The sequence below is a fragment of the Bemisia tabaci genome, chromosome 8, assembly GCF_918797505.1.
Source record: "Bemisia tabaci chromosome 8, PGI_BMITA_v3".
In the NCBI taxonomy this organism is placed as follows: Eukaryota; Metazoa; Arthropoda; class Insecta; order Hemiptera; family Aleyrodidae; genus Bemisia; species Bemisia tabaci.
Window position 1 is genome coordinate 31,571,584 of NC_092800.1, and position 18,300 is coordinate 31,589,883.

General features: G+C 33.9%; 1 protein-coding gene across 2 annotated transcripts in view; it reads left to right on the forward strand.

Moving 5' to 3' along the window:
* Nucleotides 1-18,300, forward strand: part of LOC109030277 (probable Rho GTPase-activating protein CG5521) — a 31,182-nt gene that overhangs the window by 854 nt on the left and 12,028 nt on the right. The window contains exons 2-23 of one of the 2 annotated variants that reach the window (XM_019041161.2): nucleotides 546-656; nucleotides 1,305-1,322; nucleotides 3,732-3,903; nucleotides 4,332-4,498; nucleotides 5,411-5,526; nucleotides 5,954-6,095; nucleotides 6,917-7,040; nucleotides 7,415-7,513; nucleotides 7,667-7,817; nucleotides 8,332-8,391; nucleotides 8,637-8,723; nucleotides 8,886-9,046; nucleotides 9,714-9,825; nucleotides 10,611-10,733; nucleotides 12,163-12,349; nucleotides 12,996-13,100; nucleotides 13,565-13,627; nucleotides 14,291-14,407; nucleotides 15,148-15,329; nucleotides 16,362-16,457; nucleotides 17,242-17,397; nucleotides 17,923-18,054. In XM_019041161.2, the coding sequence (XP_018896706.2) occupies nucleotides 546-656; nucleotides 1,305-1,322; nucleotides 3,732-3,903; nucleotides 4,332-4,498; nucleotides 5,411-5,526; nucleotides 5,954-6,095; nucleotides 6,917-7,040; nucleotides 7,415-7,513; nucleotides 7,667-7,817; nucleotides 8,332-8,391; nucleotides 8,637-8,723; nucleotides 8,886-9,046; nucleotides 9,714-9,825; nucleotides 10,611-10,733; nucleotides 12,163-12,349; nucleotides 12,996-13,100; nucleotides 13,565-13,627; nucleotides 14,291-14,407; nucleotides 15,148-15,329; nucleotides 16,362-16,457; nucleotides 17,242-17,397; nucleotides 17,923-18,054 (2,681 nt within the window). The remainder of the gene's footprint in view (nucleotides 1-545; nucleotides 657-1,304; nucleotides 1,323-3,731; nucleotides 3,904-4,331; nucleotides 4,499-5,410; nucleotides 5,527-5,953; nucleotides 6,096-6,916; nucleotides 7,041-7,414; nucleotides 7,514-7,666; nucleotides 7,818-8,331; nucleotides 8,392-8,636; nucleotides 8,724-8,885; nucleotides 9,047-9,713; nucleotides 9,826-10,610; nucleotides 10,734-12,162; nucleotides 12,350-12,995; nucleotides 13,101-13,564; nucleotides 13,628-14,290; nucleotides 14,408-15,147; nucleotides 15,330-16,361; nucleotides 16,458-17,241; nucleotides 17,398-17,922; nucleotides 18,055-18,300) is intronic. The other variant, XM_019041162.2, reaches the window with a different exon arrangement.

The window sequence follows — 18,300 nt, forward strand, 5'->3', positions numbered from 1 at the left end:
ATGTGAACCAATTTCTATAACAGCATTGCAAAATGGAAAAAGTTAACCACAGTTGTTCTGAATACAACAGAGACTTAAAATGTTGTATACGTTCAAAATCACTCTTAGAATCTGATTTTGATTAAATTTGTTGAAAAATTTTAAATCAAATGCGGCGCTTGTGACATTCCGTTTTGAGACCTCATGAGACGTAAGGAAATAAATGTAGAGCTCGCGTATCGTATGTTGAAACAATTGTCAATCTCTGATTACCTCTGAATTTAGCATCACTCAACAGGTTAATAAACGCAGTCAGATGGCACCACTGATGAGTGGTGACATAGACAATACTTTGATATTTGTCTCAACGTACGATGCACGAGCTCTACCAATGATTTAAGCTGTAGTATTACCCTTATTGTTTCTACAGTTACCTGTAGGATTCTGAAGATGCCTTTATCACCTTAGCATCAAAATATATGGAAGATCATGTATAAACTTTTATCGATGTTAAATAAATATTTTCTAAATTAAGAGCTCCAATATTTCTTTCTGTTATATTTCAGATCATGGTGATGTGAAGGAAGTAAAGTCTATTCTAGAAACAAACTACAGCCATGCTTATTCCATCCTGTATGATAGTTTCATCATTGCCGAGACTAACTTAAAACAAAGAGGTAACCTTCAATTGAAATCCTCAAAATTTTCCTTTCTCTGTTTTTATTAAATTACTGTAGTGGAGGTACAAAATACTCTCAGAGGACATCACCTGGCAAGTCCGTAATCAATAATTGTTCATACAGCCAACTGTATTGCGTGAGCTATACTGGTTCAGCTGGCTTGTAACTGCTTGAATACACGTACTTACCCCACTATTAATTACTTAATGGCAAGACTTTTTACTCAGCATTTTAGGAATGAAGAATTAATTGAATAAATTCATCCATCAAGAGTTGAGAATCAGTCCAATGGGAGAGGTCCTTTCCTGCTGTAAACTCAGTCATCAGAATAAGGCATCTTTCATATTTTTTGTTTGTTTGTCTGTTTTTTTTTTTTTTTTTTTTTTTTTTTTTTTTTCAATGGGAGACTACTTGTTACCAGTGTATCATGTCGATAGTATACATGGCTTGGAATCTCTGGCTCCGAAGAAATTGTAATTTTGAAACTTGAAAGTTTTGTCCCTTAATTTTTAGCTCCTACAACACCTCACAGGATGTTCATTCTTTTGCCGTAATACTTTTTTACTTTATCTTAAGGGAGATAAGGATTAGATCTTTCATATCAACTCACCTTTCTAACTTTATTTTTCTTCTATTATTTTCCAGAACTTACATTCCATCTAGGTAAGTTAGAATTTAAAGAGAAATGCCTGCCATAGCTTGCTTATTTCTTGAAATTTGAAATTTTGTGTTGATCAAGTAGAAGCATCGTAAAGTTGGTCAGAAGTTTTGAGTGTATGCTCAAGTTGCTATGGTTTTTTTCCAACCACTATACTTGGTAAAAACTGTTGTTCAATTGAAGAACCTCGAGAGCTGGATACTAACCTCTTACAATTGCCCATTTTACAGTTTCTGGGAAATTTTTCTTTCTTTTTCCTCTGTCTGAAAGATCAGTGTAATGTTTTTAGGTGTAGAACTCTTGAATATCTATTTTATTTAAAATTTCCTATTCGTCCTATCTTTCAACTTCCAGGATAGCTGTAATGGGCTTTTTTTGTCAGTAAAAATTCAAAGTGTCTGACGCAAGTGAATTTTGATACTGGTTTAGGTATTGGTTGTTGATCATAAACCAGGGAAACTCTGTTGGTTTGTCATTCTCCTCTTGGAGTTTGATCCTCTCAAGTATTGCTTTAGAATGAATAATGTATATCGATGGTGAAAGTGACTAACCATGGAGGTGGTATCTCCATTTACGATGTTGCAGACTTCCTTTCATACTTTATTTTTCTTTTGGAAAATTAATTACCCCAATTTTTTGAAAACTTCGTTGGTCTCTCTTTACTGTTAGAAGAATCACCTGTATGAATTTCAAGTCATAAAGTTGGCTTTTATCTCTTCAAAAAAATAAAATAGAGGTGGAAATTTTAAAACATTGCAATGAAGATATGATAATTCTGACTTTGGCCATCGATATACTGTAGTGCCTATGTTTTAATATTCAAAAAGACTGCAAGCATAATTTATCAAGTAGAGGTTTCATTTTGTTGTTGTTGTTGTTGTTGTTGTTGTTGTTGTTGTTGTTGTTGTTATGTTTGATTATTTTACTGTTTCATTTTCCATGTATCTGCATTCTCAAGAAAGCATGAGTAATTTGGTGGGGATTTTACAAAATTGTGTCTTTCTAGCCAAAATATTTTTAATTAAAAAACCCAGTTGTTCATATATTTCTCATCAAGGATATTTTCTTTTTACTGAATGACTTCCTTCATTCAATACCATGCATTAGTATCAAGTGTGATAGATGATGGTTGTAGGAATGAATCAAGAAAGAATTCAGAAAAATTAAAAAAGTTTACAACAGGATCAAGGATTATGAGAGTTGGACTTGCAGATTTCAGAAGCCAGCTTTGTCGATATTCTTCTCTTACTTCCGAAAATCATTGAAAATCATGATATTATTAAGTAGTTCTCAGTTTCCAGAAGAACATTGTTCAGTTTTCTAATTAAATTCAATTAGTGGAATTCAATTTTAGTTTGAGGCTTGAAACTTTTTCATGGAACCAGATTTTTCAAGTTTCCACATTTTTACCGTTCTATAGTTGCCTTTTTTTCAGTTTTTACAGCTGCTTATATTTTTTTAGAATTCTCGTAGGTTAACCCCCCTCCCCCTTTTTACTTTCTTGTTTATCATCATCATGAATATTATAGTTATTTCCAGGAACATAGCAATAGAGCATGTTTTTATGATATTTTTCTCTTTGTTGTGAGAAGGAGGAAGTAAAAGTGCACGCTATTGCATGAGCTGAAGTATTTTAAAAAATGCAATCAAACTTCTTTAAGTTGGTAATTTTTAGGTGGTCCTGTTTTTGCCCTTTCACACAGTGCTATAAAAGTTCATATCATACAAGCAGCATGTTTTTTCAAACCGAATCTTGAGAGTAATTGCATAGCTTGTCACATAATTAATTTTTTTTTCTTTTTAATTTGTTTCCATTTTTCAGGATTTTCTCCAGAGCTTACCGTAACTTAGTGTAGCATTTTTTTAGCACCTCATTAATATTATAATGAAAGATAGTTTGTTAGCTTAAAAGTTACCCCTGTTTGATCAGCAATATTGATCAAATAGCTCACTTTTCATCGTTTACTCCTATTTTTTGCTTACTGAGAACTCAAAATGTACCAATATAGTTCTGAAACATATTTTAACAACTGGGGGTCACAACTCTTGAAAATGAACTGTTTAAAATTCAAAATCAGTCCAATAGCAAACATAATTTATCCCACCAAAATAAAGACAGTTTGGCAAAACAAAATTTAGGTAGCGAATTTTCAGGTTTTTCTTTAAAGGACAATCTTCAAGAAATCCTGAAACTTTCATAGGAACTGACAAGTACAAAACTCACAATGTATGAGAGCACTGTCAGGAGACTTCCCGAAATGATTTCAATGACATGTTGCTACTCTAACCCCCCTAATTTACCAATTTATGCTATTTTTAATTATGTCATCTTAATCTGAATGGCTTAGCTTCTTATATTTGTTAGTTACTTTTGCGATGAATTCAACGTTTAATTTATTTTGTCTTTTTTTCAGTTCACAAAGCTCAGAAAGAGGAATTAGAAGGAGTCCTGTATGTGTTAGATAGGATTTTAATCTTGTGTCCTGAACTACTATCAAAAAGATGGCAAGTTCACAGTCTGACTCGAATGTTGACCAAATTGCTTCATCCCAACAATTCTTGGAAGCTGAGACGAGAAGCTATCCGGTAAATTGGAACCTAATTAAAATAAACAAAATCCTAGTGCTTAGAATTGGCTGGAGTCGTTTTTGTCATCCGCTGTTATATTTAGTCTGTTGAATTTGGACTTCAAACAATGCTTAAAAATGGTTTAAATTTAGAAGTTAGGATCAACTCTTCTTTTCTTTTTCTTCTTTTTTTATGTTATATTAATGTGAAAGTTACTTTAAAAAAAAGTTATTAAAAAAAAAATTGGCGTCAAATTTTGTGAAAGTCTATAATGACTCATATCAACGCCAAACATAAAGTAAACTGCAGAATACATAACATAAAAATCTAAAAATCGTTTCAAAATTTAGAGTGAAATTTTCATTACATTTTCATGTAAAGAATGTCACCAGGGCAGGTATTTTTGACTCTAGGTAACCGAAGCAACCCCTATCATTTTGTTCTAGGTATTTTATCATCTGGTATCAAATTCTGGGAGAAAATGCACCAGATTGGGTCCATGCTATTTTCGCAACATTGATACCCGGCTTTCCGAGTCCAATCGAAGGTCAACTCGGCTTGACTGCTCTCACTTTAACATCCACTTCAACTGTTTTCCATGACTCCCATGCAGGTAAAAAGCAAAAATTGACACTTATAAAAATATTTGCCAAGGGCACAAGTATTTTAAAGGGGACGGCAACCTTAAAAACAGGTTTAGCTAAAAAATCAAGGAAGAAAAGTGTGCAATGAACGATGCCGAAATCCCTTTGCGAATATCTGTACTTGTTAAGCTGCTATCGCAAAAAAAACAGGTGAGCGCGTGACATCATGAGCTCCATCTAGCATTTTGCAGTCTGCACTTTGAATTCTCTCTCTGGTGTCAAGTGGTCGACCCGTATTCATGACAAGTCATTAGTTCGCCCCAATCTCGCTCATTCCTGGCCATTTCTTTCTCCTTTGCTTCGGTGGAACTATTAAGGCAACTTCGAGTCGCCAGACAGCGAATGCGCCAGACTTTGAGTTGTATGCATGTGAACCGCAGTCGCACCGGGAGCGCATGACGTCACCAGTCAGACTTACAATCTTTCATATCTCTGCCGATTTTGCGAACTTTGCTGAATTTCATTCAAGACAAAGCCATTTTGCTTCTTTTATCTTCCGGCTTCCATTTTTAATACTATCTTATTTCGATTTTAGGGTTGCCGTCCCCTTTAATAAACTTTACTTCATGGACCATAATACAGGATAACAATTAGGGCTTTAGGTCTATTCTAATAGGCATGTTCTCTGATCAAAATACTAAGCAGAATATAGAAGTTTCAAACGTTTTAAAACTCCTAAAATTAAGTCATTAAAGAGAAATAAACGCTCTTAGTTTACATTCTGAATAGTAAATTCAAACTTTCTGCTTGGAGAAAAACCGTAATCAATGTAGGTCAAATCAGTGATTCGACTCTTACCTACAGTTTTAAATGTTTATTTTTTCCTCTCAAATTTATTTTTTCTTCTCTTTTATTACGTATTCATTATTCTTTAATTCCAGAGCCTGTCACAGATGTTGAGGTGACACCAATTTTTCCCCCCCAAAGTGGAGAGAAACAACCAGATGATCCGATGCGATTTTTCCTAGAGGCTCTACTCGAATATATGGTTACTCAGGTTAGTCTTTCATATTCAGCGGATATTTCAATCCAAACTTTATTGCAATGCAAAAATAAGACGTAAATTAACTCTGAAGTCAAGTTAAAGTATTTACAATTTTCATTAGTTGAATGTGAATTGATAAATATGATTGTTTTTTTATTTGATGGATGCTAAAATGTTACCGTCATTGACTCAGTCAAAAGTCTATTTCTAAATTTTTTATCACAAAGCCGTGGTTTTTAAGTGGAATTTTCAAGCAAATGGGTGTAATGATAATTTAATCTATTAAGTATTTGTCTATCATTGCATTGTGCTTAGTATTATCCTTACATTTTATTAGTTATGAATTATCCTCTTATGATTTTCTTATGTGATAAATACTCTGATTTTTTGGGTGTATATTTAGTTTTTATTGATGATTCTCTTTTTACTTTACTTACAGATCTGCCGAATAGAATGGAAAGACAAATTCTACCGCCAGTTCAAATGCTTCACATTTCTTCTTGATAAATTTAAGCAGTATTATCAACCTTTAATTTTTCCAGAATTCCTTCACACCACCAGTGTTTACAAACCAATTCTTGGTAAGTCCAGTATTTTTAGATCAGGAAGCTGTGAGATACCTGCAACTCTTGATTATTTTCCGAAGAGTAATATTTTCATGGGGTTTTTTTTTTTTTTACTATATTTTGCCACACTTCGGTAACGAATATCATTGTACCTCATTCTAGTTAGGTCAACTACTAAGCAAGAGAGATCCAAGACGTAACCCTTAAAAGGTGCTATTTAGATAATTATAAGTTCTGAAGAAAATTAGGATGAAAATTTAACACCTCATCGAAGTTTCTGGTGATCTAAAAAAGTTGAAAGTCAGGGAACTTTGAAAGAGCAGTAACAACTACCAAGTGCCTTGATCCATTATTCCAATCTCTAAAAGTAGAAATTTTGTCGCAAGTAAAAATCAGTATTACCATAAGAAATAAAAATTCAAGAAATTTTGTTCTAAGGTCGAGGGAAGTAAGGAAGTCACTAAAGATTGTGCGGAAAAGTCAGGAAAGTCATTTTGAAGTCTATGGAAAAGCAAAAAAATGTACGGAAAAGTCAGGGAAAGTTTTGTAATTGGAAAATGAAATAATTATGGAAATCTTGCTTAAAAATGTAGCAACAGACTTCAAACTTCTCTCTCTGTAAAATGCAGAAAAAGACCAAGTGTTTTTTGTCTTGAATAAACGCTTTCAAACTGCAAACAAATATCTAGCGTTTCGAATAACATATTTTGGTTTCTTTGAAATGTTTCGTTGACGTAAGAATCCAACCATAAAAATTGATTTAAATTAAGTGTTTCACCTTTTAACACAAATCTAACTCCAAACTAATGAGTTGCTTTTTTTTTGTTTTGTTGCAGAGCTACCCAACTTGCGACCCATGAGCCGGACGGATGAATTTGTCGGATGTCGAGTAGCAGTCATAAAGTGGATTGCCAGCTTTACGCAACCGTCGCGACCTTCACCTTTCCCAAAAAATCCTAGGTACAAGCAATCAATTTTTTCCTCTCGTATAGGGACCAATTACTTTGGTTTTTGTTATTTTCAATCATTTGTTGAACAGAATGAACTTTTAATCTTCAAGTTTTTTGAAATGGAGATGAGTGTCCTATTTTTCTTGGTTTGAGAATTAAAAGACTATGAATCCTATGAATTTGCAATATTGCCTGAAAAATATAAATTCATGTCAAAAATTTTAAAAAAATTTATTTTAAAAATCTTTCGCCCCTTTTGACATTGGCTGGTAATCTAGGATCTTTGCCATTGTAGTTGTTATATCCAGTGACTAGAAGTGGGCTGAAAATATGGACTAGTGTTTTGTTGTTTTTAAAATAGGGAATTTGTTTCTTTTTTTACAGTGAGAGCGAAAATGATGCTGCAGAACAGAAAAAGTCCGTATCCTCAATTGATGACGTTCAAGGATCTTCTACATCACCAATGAATGATATCCAACATTGGTAAATTTCTCCAATTCTCATTTTTCCCCTGCGTATTTCTCATCGAGTCTCTTATGTAGTAATTCATGAGGCCTAAATGACTCATATTTTGTTTCAAAATAGATTTGACTTTTTTATGTCGATAATTTCATAATTGATAATTCCCTTTTATAGTGTGGAAATTGTACGAGAAGTTCTGTTCGGGTCCCGAGAAAACATCAATTTTATGCATGAAGTACTGAGGCAAGCCTTCCTCCTTCCATTCACTCATGCTCCAGCTATCCGGCGTTCGATAGCGGTCTACAAAGAATGGGTGCAGATGAAAGTAAGCAATTTTTAGGAAAATTTTAAATATTAATTCCACCCTTGTATGCTGCACCAATACATATTTTATTAAATTTTGTCAAAAAATTCAAAAGTCATCAATATTTGCAAGGCATAAATAATTTTGAGACTGACTTTTTCTTTGTATTATTAAGGGTTTCAAATTGAAGGGCCTCTATCAACAAGCAATTATGGCACCATGCAATCTGAAATGACCTTGCATCCAACATGAGCCCAAAACTGAGCCATGAGCTGTTGTGAACCCAAGACGTCCTCAGAAATAAGATGAAAACATAATTAACGAATAATTCACCAGAGGTTTCTTACTGACATTTATTGTTTCTAAGAAATCTAGTGAAGTTGTTTTCATTCACTTGTTCACTTTTGTCTTTGCAACAATGTAATCAGGGCTCAACAAGAAAGAGGAGAAGAAAATTCTATCGTTCTATTTAATTTCTTTATTGCATCATTTACTTATATTTTTTCCCCTTCTTTTTTTCCTCTTTTTTTTACAGCCTAGCGAGATGCCTGGATTCATGTTGGAGCCACCGGCTACAAAAACTGATCATTCTGAGGTGAGTAGTTTGGTGTCAAATCTTTAATATTTTCCGCTCTGCTGAGTTCACGGATACATAATATCCTTTTGATTTTTAACGTAAATTTTTTTACAAAGCTTCACTAATGAAAATCATCCATATTTTATGATGCTTCATGGAAAAACTTTATAATAGCCTGAGTTATATCTTCAATTTTTTTTTTTTTGCAATACCCTATTGTATGTGTAAAACTCTTAAAATATGCTTGTTCATACATTTTTCAGGGAGAAGATTTTTACCGAAGGCTTCGAAATGACTCCTACATTGGTGCCATGCAACATTCAAACTTACACATTCGAGCAGGATATCAGGTGAGTAATCTTAAAGTAGACTTATCATCCTAGCTTCATAAGCTCAAAAGTTATTTTGCTGTCAAACACTTTGAAGCCTCACAAGAGATTTTGCAACATTTCTCGACCATCAAATTTTATCAAGCTAATGTTTCTAATTTTCCTCAAAAATTTCTCTTTCAGAAAACTCTACAAGTTATTATGACACATGCTGGCCATCTTTTTCTACAAACCGTTTCATCAGATTACCCAATCCTGCTTGAAGAACAGACTGACGCCTGTAAAAAAGTCTTAAACATCTATCGGTATATGGTTATGCATGTTCATATGGAACAAGCTAGCTGGTAAGAACTTGTCTATTTAATAAATACAGAAAGAGTCTGACGCAAAGTTAATTTCGTTTCAGAGAGCCACTTACCTTAGCTCCTTTCATTAGAAAATACTTGTTCTGATAATTTTCAGATTGAACAGATTTAAGAAAAAAATTTACAGTCTTATTAAATTTGAGGAAATTAACTGAAAAAATCCCATTTTCAGGAAAATCTAATTTGGTTCTAAGGATGATCTGACTAAAATTTGAATCAATTCTGCTGTAAATTTTGGGACAGTTTGAAATGTACCCATCAGAACTTGTTTTTTCCAACCTTGAAACATGATCTTAAAGATTAACATACTTTGGATTTTTGTGATCCTTAGATTTTTAAAAATCAATTAATTGTTCAATCAGTGGCATACCATTTTACTTAATTTTGATACATTAATCAATATTGGTTTCCCAAAATTTTTGACTTTTCAAAAGAGATTTCTTTCTGAGTTCCTTGTAGAGAATGAAGGAGGCCTTTAGTGTCATTTCTCCACCCTCATAAGAAATTTTTCTAAGGAAGAAAAATTCTGCTGTTTTGTCATAAACCAGGAGTTGACTTCCGTGGCCTTCAAGAGGTCCCCTGTATTAGTCCTTCAATATCCTAATGATTTTCTCGTTAAGTACAATCATGTGACTTAATGTTTTAGGGAGCAGTTGTTGACAGTGCTGTTAAAATTGACTTCTCTCATATTTTCCAAAACACCACCTCGGAAAAAAAGTGATACATTAGCTGGAAAGTTAGCATCAGTCATTTTTCAGGTACTCTCATCTAAATTTCAAAATAAACTACTTAGTAAACTTCGAATGCATCCTCTAGATTCATTTTGATTGAAGATGGCCCTGCTGCCTCAGTGCACCTTTAGTTTTACAAGCTTTTATTTCATTAATTTGTCTATTTATGCCCATTTAGAAATAAAAAGGTCATGGTATTTTCCAATTAGTTTACTCTGTGACATGAGTAGATAATCTGTAGCTGCATACTTAGAAATTCAAACTATGGAGAAAAAATTGCAACTTATACTGTTTTGGTGTAATTCAACATGAAACATAATTAATACACTTTTCAATGCATGAATTTTTTTCTACAAATCACACTATTTTTGCTGAAACGGATGACAAGAATGTCTTTACCCATTTATGTCATCGACCTCTTTCCAAGATGCGGAAACTTCATTCTTTTCTTCTCTATGGTTTCCATCAAATTTTCTATCAATTTTATTTTAAACTGATTTGCTAAAAGTGTGCTTCACAAAAGGTTTTCTACGTTTACTTTGCATTAGATTCAAAAGTTTTAAAATAGAAGGATACTCTTCTAAATTTCATCTTAGTTGACTTACTGAATGAACAAATTCCTTTTCATAAACCATTTTGATTCTTTGGCATCCAACTTTATTCTGTTTTTCCTTTTTTCTGCAAGCAAGAAGTTTTAATCAACTGACGTGCCTGTCAGTGTTATACAATAATGCCTGTTTTTATAAATTACCAATATGCTGATCTTGTGAAAAAGCATGACTTTTCTTTGACACTTTGATCTTTCATTTCAGACTTTATTAGTGACCTGGATTAAAGCGAACTTGAATGTGGTCATTTCAAGCTCTCTTTGGGACAGATTACTGGCAGTATTATCCTGTCTAACCCAGTGGGAAGAACTCATCAAAGAGTGGGCTGTGAGTTTTCTATCATTTTAGTGCAATTATTTTCTTGGTTCTTTCGTTTGCCATAAGTATTTTTTTATTGTTTTTCTTCCTCAACCATTAAATACACACCGTCAATTCATCCCCTAAGAACAAACATCCCCAAAATAAAATTCTAAAAATCTTACTCAGGAACTAAAAAAGCATTTTCATCATTTCAAGTTTTAAGCAGTTGCTAAATTTTCATTTTTTTGTCATTATGCTGTAATGTAGAACCCTCCTTTCGAAAGTCAATCATTTGTCATGTCAGTCATTTGTTTCACACCACACAATCTATGACCATCTGTAGTCGTTCCCTCTGAAAATGGCAGTTGGGTTCAATTGCTCCTCTTATACTGAAATGGTTAAAGTTCGTTTGTTGAGAAGCAGCCTTAAATCAAATAACAAGTCACCAAAGAGAGGTCAGCAACCTGATTTTTGAAATTTTAACTGTCTTTGACAGTAACTTAAGACAAGACATAGCCCTATCTGTGCTGTGTAATATATTGATTTTTGAATCTTGTCTTACTGGCATAAATTTCAACAATCAGGCTGCAGGAGCGGGCTCCCTTTTTAAGCTCTGCTTTTTCAAACGGCAATGGGTTAGTCGAGCTAGTCACAGAATCATGTTTTAACGAGTTCAAGTTATAGATCAGCCAAAAATAATAACATCTGTCCAAATACCAAGTTTCCTTGTCCAATATTTAATTATGCAGATATCACCTTTCAACAAACACTGTGTATGACGTCATCTTTTGCGGTGATGCATACCATGGTTTCTTCCTTTTCTCTGTTTGAAGTTCAGCAACCAGCGCAAATGTGTGTATCACTAATTTATGAATTCAAGATGGAAGAAACTACAGTAACACCTCGATTTATCAGATTTCGACGGGACCGGAGGCCGAATCCGTTAATTTGCGGAATCCGCTAAATCGCGCTAGTTGGTCCCGCTGAAGGGATCGGAGGATCGATCCGTTAATCGTGGAATCCGTTAAATCGCGATCCGATAATTCGAGGTCTTACTGTATGGTACACCCCGCTGTGCTGCTCGATGTTATGACCTTATTTTTCAAAGGGCAATATTACCATCAATATTTGACGCAGAAACCTGGCATCTGGACAGATCTTATTATTTTTTGCTCTGAAAGCTTGAGAATCAAAATTCTGTGACTAGCGCAACTGACCCATTGTCAGACAAGAAAGGGGAAAAAGTCTATTTTTCATGTGTGTGTGATTATCCAAAGTTTGCTCCAATTTGGTCTTTACCAGCCTCATTAATAAAAAGACTATTTCATTTTAATTACTTTTGTCGCTGATAATCCGTATTATCTTATTATTACCTTCTTCCTTTTTTAAAGTATAATACAATTTTACAATTGTCTTTAGATTACCCATTATGTTGAATATTCTTTTTATTTTTCAGAAAACCTTGGAAACACTCACCAGAGTTCTGGCGAGGCATGTTTATCAGTTAGACTTAAGTGACCTTCCTTTAGATAGACCGTCGGAACATAGGGCTCGACGACATCGCAGACCACCTTCTCCCACAAGGAGGAATGTGAATAATACTCTTCAGAACCCTTCTTCAGTCAGTGATAATCATAGCATAGGTTTGTTGCATTTATCTTCGAAAATTATTTTTTCAAAGAAAAGAAAATCTGTACTTGAATTTAAGGTCTCCTTTTAATTATAGAAGTAAGTGAAATGGGTAAGAGAACAATTCTTACATTGGAAACTTCGGATATCAATTTCTGAACGAGATGTTGACGAGTATTGTTAACACAGATCAAATAGAATCTAGATTACACAAATGACGCCATTCGTATTTTTTCCATGTAACCAATGGTAATTGTATACACTCATATTTTTTTAGGAATCAATATCTCCATCTCTTGTTATGTGATTTGTTTTCCCTGTGAAATATTTAAAATAATGTGTTTTGTGTAAATTTGTCTTGTCGGCCATTTTTTAAAAAGTCAAAATATTAAACATCCTTCATCAAACTTGTTTTGAAGTAAGCATTGGAAAAGAACGAACCTCATAAACTCTGCATTTAGCACCAAAACATCAGTTCAAACAGCTTCATCCGCCGAAGACTTCGGAAACTGAAAATGCAAAAAGTCAAATTCTCTTTAAATTTTCTGCGTCACTAACATGAAAATTTTGTTTTCTAATTAATGTTTTATGCATGTTTTGTAGAAACTTCTGTATTTCTGATCCCTCTTGCTCATCATCAAATCTGTGCAACTGTTTCAGATGGAAGTCCCGCCAACACAACCAAAGAAGTAATCGAATCCAGGCCAGTCAATCTAAGTCGCTCTGTTAGTGATAGTAATTTACTTTTGTTATTACAAAATCAAGGTAAATCCTCTTTCTCATCTAATACATTTGGCTTTATCATGAAATTTTTATTTTTCAACTAATCTGCACAAGTCACAAAAAGTTGGTGATTGAAATCACTGTAGTTTAAAACATCAGTTATATTCCCTGTAATGTCTACTTTAAGCCTCAGATTTTGAGCGGTTTTGGGCTTTGGAGAACTTCTCGTTCTTATTACATAATTTCTGGCTGTAAGCATCAGAAAAAAATCTGAATATAAGATATTTTGCTAAAAGAGCGTTAAATACTAGTTGCTCTTTCACATTTTTAATTATTAATAAATTGTTTTTTTTTATTTTATTGCAACAGTGTTTTTATCTGTCATTTTCTCGTAAAAAACTAATGCATATACAATGGAGGATCAGAAAATTCTCTTCAATATTTGATTAATTCGAGTTAGTAACAAATGGATCTGTTTAATCAAAGTTTGTTTCCGTATTTTTTAGACAACATGCCAAAGAGCACAAATCAAAAACTATGGAGAGCTTCATCGTTAGATTCATTTAAAGGTAATATCTTAATCTTTTTGGTTTTTAAACTCATGTTGTTCTTGTACTAACTTTTGAAGGTTTTCCCATGAATTCATATTATTTTCCCAATCACTTTGACTTCTACTTTGTTTTTTTTTGCTGATCGGAAAAAAAAAAAAACTGTGTAACTGTGAGTGGAAAGGACGTTTACGTTTCATGATTTTTCTTTAAATGGGTCAACATATCATGCCATAAACAGAAATGCCTCTGCCTCCTGCTCCAGCACAGTGCGGGTCCAGCGACTACATGTGTTACAAAATTTTGCCAACAAAGGCACCACTGTGTTGCTGTATGCAAAATCTTCATCATCAACTTTGAAAGATAGCCTTATTGACACGTTTAGAATAAATTGCCAGACGTTATCAGTACGCTACTGTTGGAATGACTTGCATTTAAACTAAAGTGGTGAAAAATTCAAATGCAATTACTTTTTCATTTCAATTATAATAATTTTGATTAAAACAATTCATTGCAATTGTAGTTAACATTTGATTGATTGTTTTCTCTCTACATCCCTTCAGATTTTAGATTCAGTAACTTCAAACTAAAAAAAGACATTGCAAGGTAGTCAAATTTTTTTACATCCATGTTTAATGAAGTCATGAAATCTCATGGACTGATATTTTTAAAATAATTTTACAGTTAAGAAAAATGGAGGAACTAGAACTTCAAGGTCTCCCTCTCCCGCACCTTCGAATGGTCTAGAAAGTAACTCTCCAGTACAAATAGATGTTCTAGCAACTGATAATGTGCCGTCAGGTAAGTTCTCTTTCATTACACAATTATCGATTTTGAAAAATAGGTTTCAATATTTGTGTCTTTGCTGATTAAAGTCAAAAAGTTTTGAAGTTATCATATTGGGACTTCAAGTAATGATCCATAATTCAGAAACTAATATTACGCCAGTTCAGAATTCGATCAGTTGGCAATGACTTGCACTCTTTTGTATAGAACCATTTTAGAGATGGGGCATACATTGAGCCACATAACGGCGGTTAAATTGCAAAATCGTGCATCTCAATCGCGGCGTTTCAAAATTTTTGCTCCCATCGTACTTTTTTAAAGAAGTCGGAACACCCCCATTGTTGCTTGAAATTTTTACAGAATTTTCTTCCCACCAAGAAGAAAAATTACCAACTTTTTCAAAAGATGACGTGGAGTTGTCCACCACGTAGAAAATAAAGTATGACAGGAAGTCTGCAACATTGCAAACTAAGGTACTCCGCTTCTGCAGCTTTACCGGCAATAATGTTTTGTGGTCAAAATATGAGTTGACAACTTGTAGGAATAAAAAAAAATTAAAAGGTTTAGAAACAGATCATGCTGTTGAACCTGTCAATAGGTCTTTTTAAGTTTTGTCTCATCAAAATCAATTACTATTTAAAACAAATAACAGCACCATAAGTTTTGTGTATCTTCACCATGTTTCCTTTTATTCAATCAGTTGTTCATCAATTCTTAGCTTCTAGCTCTTTACAAATTAAAAATTTTCCTGACAGATTCTGGTGGTGGTCGCTCTGTCATGTCCGGTGGTTCGTTGCGAGGTTGGCTTCCGGATGTCGCAAGTGTACTATGGCGGCGTATGTTAGGTGTCCTGGGTGATATCAATCAGCTGAAGGATCCAGCTCTCCACAGCCTTGTGTTTCAGCAATTAGTCAATTTATGCAACACTCTTGAGAAGGTATTATATCCTCATTTGGGAACAGTATTTTTGAAACGGTTGACTTCAAAGATAATATAGTAGATAATAGTTTTATTCAAAGTTGCTTCTTAAGTGTTCAAGCCTCCTTAAGCCATAAGAGTTACATTGGTTGCAGAGGTTTTAACATGTAAGGAACGACTTTGAATTCGACCTTTAAGAGGCCGATACAACCGCGAGCTAGACTCGCTGCTTGAGCGGTGAGTAGGCCGTTGGCCGTGTTCTGCAATCTTTGTAGCCAATCAGGTTGCAGCTCACCGCCCGTTATTCACTCACAGTAGAATCGAATCCAACTTTTTGGGTCAAGACGGGCGTGTAGAAGGCAAGTGTATCTGGCCTTTAAGAGAGTTCATCACTTGCTTTCACGTCCTTAAGCAGGGTTGCCATCTTCAGGGGAAAACTGGGAAATGCCAAGAAACTTTCAAAATCGGAAAAAACCTGGAAATGTCAGGGAAAATGACAAAATTGTAAGGGAAAAATTGCTGCAGCAATCCCCTGTATATTCTTTCCAGAGTAAGTTTATCGTTTTGAACAACATATTTTGCCTGAAAACTATCTCAAATTATGTCTTTTTACCATTCGGCATATCTTCGATTGTCAGGGAATTTTACAAAAATGTGACAGGGAAATGTCAGGGAATTTTTATTTTTTAATTCTGTGGCAACATTGCAGAGTGGTTTCACTGCTCTTCTAGTTAAATATTTCACCACCCTTTTATGTATTAAGGATTTCTGATTTTTAAAATTTTCTTAGGAAATTCTGAAAGTCAGACTTGAACAATGCCCACCATATCTCTACAGTTTTTTGGCTCTCTTGCCATACTGAGAGATCATAGTTCCCTGGTTCAAGTTCTCTGTTTTCTTTAGAGCCTCCAAATTTTGTCTGATCACAGAAACAAATGACTCCATTTAATCAGTAATATTTCTGTATTTTCAACATTAATCTCCAAGAATCAATATTTTATCATATCACCTTCACCTTTTTAAATAGAGTGTTCTTTTGTCACCCCTCTAGATAAGAAAAAATCAAGGTCTTGCAGCTGACACTCCACCCAATGCAGCCTCAACTCCCCCACCAGATCTCACTATTATAGCTCCTTGGTGCTTCCAGGTAAGTAGTTAATACAAATTTATGAAAAATCATTTTCGACAAAAGAGAATGCTTTATATCATCATTTCCCAGACGAAGGAATGTAACTACATTTGAACATTGCCAAATCTTCTTGCACAATTTTTCTTTATTCTGTTTAACTATTGAACATTTTTCATTTCAAATTTTACACATTTTTCCATGGATTATTGTCAAACATCAGCAGAGTATATGGCTGAAATTGCGCTGTCATTTTCATGAGAAAGAAAAGAATTGTTCAAGTAGAGTTTGCAACCTTGGAATGTAGATACCTCAGTCCTGTGGCTGAGAAACGACCACATGAATAGACATGACCTGTACGTTAGATATGACAATGATACGTGTATAAATCATTTTAAAATGTAAAGTCTGTAGTGTAATTTAAAGATGAACCGAAGAAAAACCTGCCCTCAGTCCTTCACTTCAAGACAAATTACCCAAGACTAACTATCTTGGTCAGGCATCATTTTTTCTGCGTCAATTTTCTAGTTGCCACCTCAGAAAAGTCATGAGTACAAGCTCTCGTTTCTCAGTAAGATTCATATTTTTTGTCCTCCTCCAAAGGATGTCTTATTCCTTGAGGCGGCTGCTCAAATGAAATTGGATTAAAATAAAATAGAATGTATCTAAGGAGCAGTTGGATTGCCAGGAACTTTCTTTCACATCTCATTCAAATATTCCTCGGTTGAGATAAATTAAAAATTCTGCTCGTCTTTTACCTGTTCTGTAACTGTTCTTTATGATTTTTTCTGTTTGTCCATTGCAGGCTTTGAACCTTCCTGAAACGTATCGGCAAGGCCAAGTGAAAGCATATAAATTGTTATGTTTAATGACTTTTTCCATTCCGTCCTCATCATTGCCACCTCTCCATTTGGCTAGTTTTTACAAAGTTCTTCATCAAGCCCTCACTGCTTCAGATAGGGTATTCTTATCTTTTCCTTTTATTTAATTTATTGTTGAATGTTGTACATAAAGATAGTTGGTTTTCATATTATGTTTGCTAACTGCAAAACTGGGTCGTTTTCTATCATGAAAAACCTGTTTTTACATGAACAATTGAGAAAAAATCTTTTCAGCAGCAGCAAGATTCATTGATTTACTGTTCTGATTTAAGAAATAAAAAAATTAGTCAATTTCATGCATCCAAGTATGACAACTGTATTTTGCAATGTATTTTACCGATCAAGAGTAAGTATCAGAAATGCTGTAAAGGAAGGAATAATTAACTCTTGAATTTCTTTCATCAAATAATGTTCTTTTTATATACTCTAATTAAGTTTTGGCTTAAAAGAGTCACTTTTATTTATTATTTCTCTCTAAGTTTACCATGACCTAAAATCGTATGAAACACTGAAATATTGCCCATCAAATCACAAAAGGAAATTCAAGAAAAATACTCAAAATAAGATTGTGTTTTTTAATTAAAATTTTTGTTTCATTCATGCAGAGTATCGTAAATACTGTTATAAGTGAGATGGGTCCACGAATTCTGTCGCGGCAACCTCCTGGTTTTACCCTCCTCCTCTTGGATTTAATTTTTGCAGCAGATCGAGTTCTATCTAGTGCGGATATCAGGACTGTAAGTCAATTTACCTTATTTTTTGTATTTTATTTAATCTGCTGAGTGACTAATTCTATGCATTTGCCCGGCATTGCCTGAGTAAAAAGCAGTTTTATAGTGGATGACTTGTTACTGGTTCAGTATTTTTAACCAAACAAAATATCAAAGTTTCAGGAGATTTTTTTAGGTTGACCATTAAGCTCAGCACACTTTAAGTAACGGTGATACATGAGAACTTTACAACAATCTTTTTCAAAAGTAGGA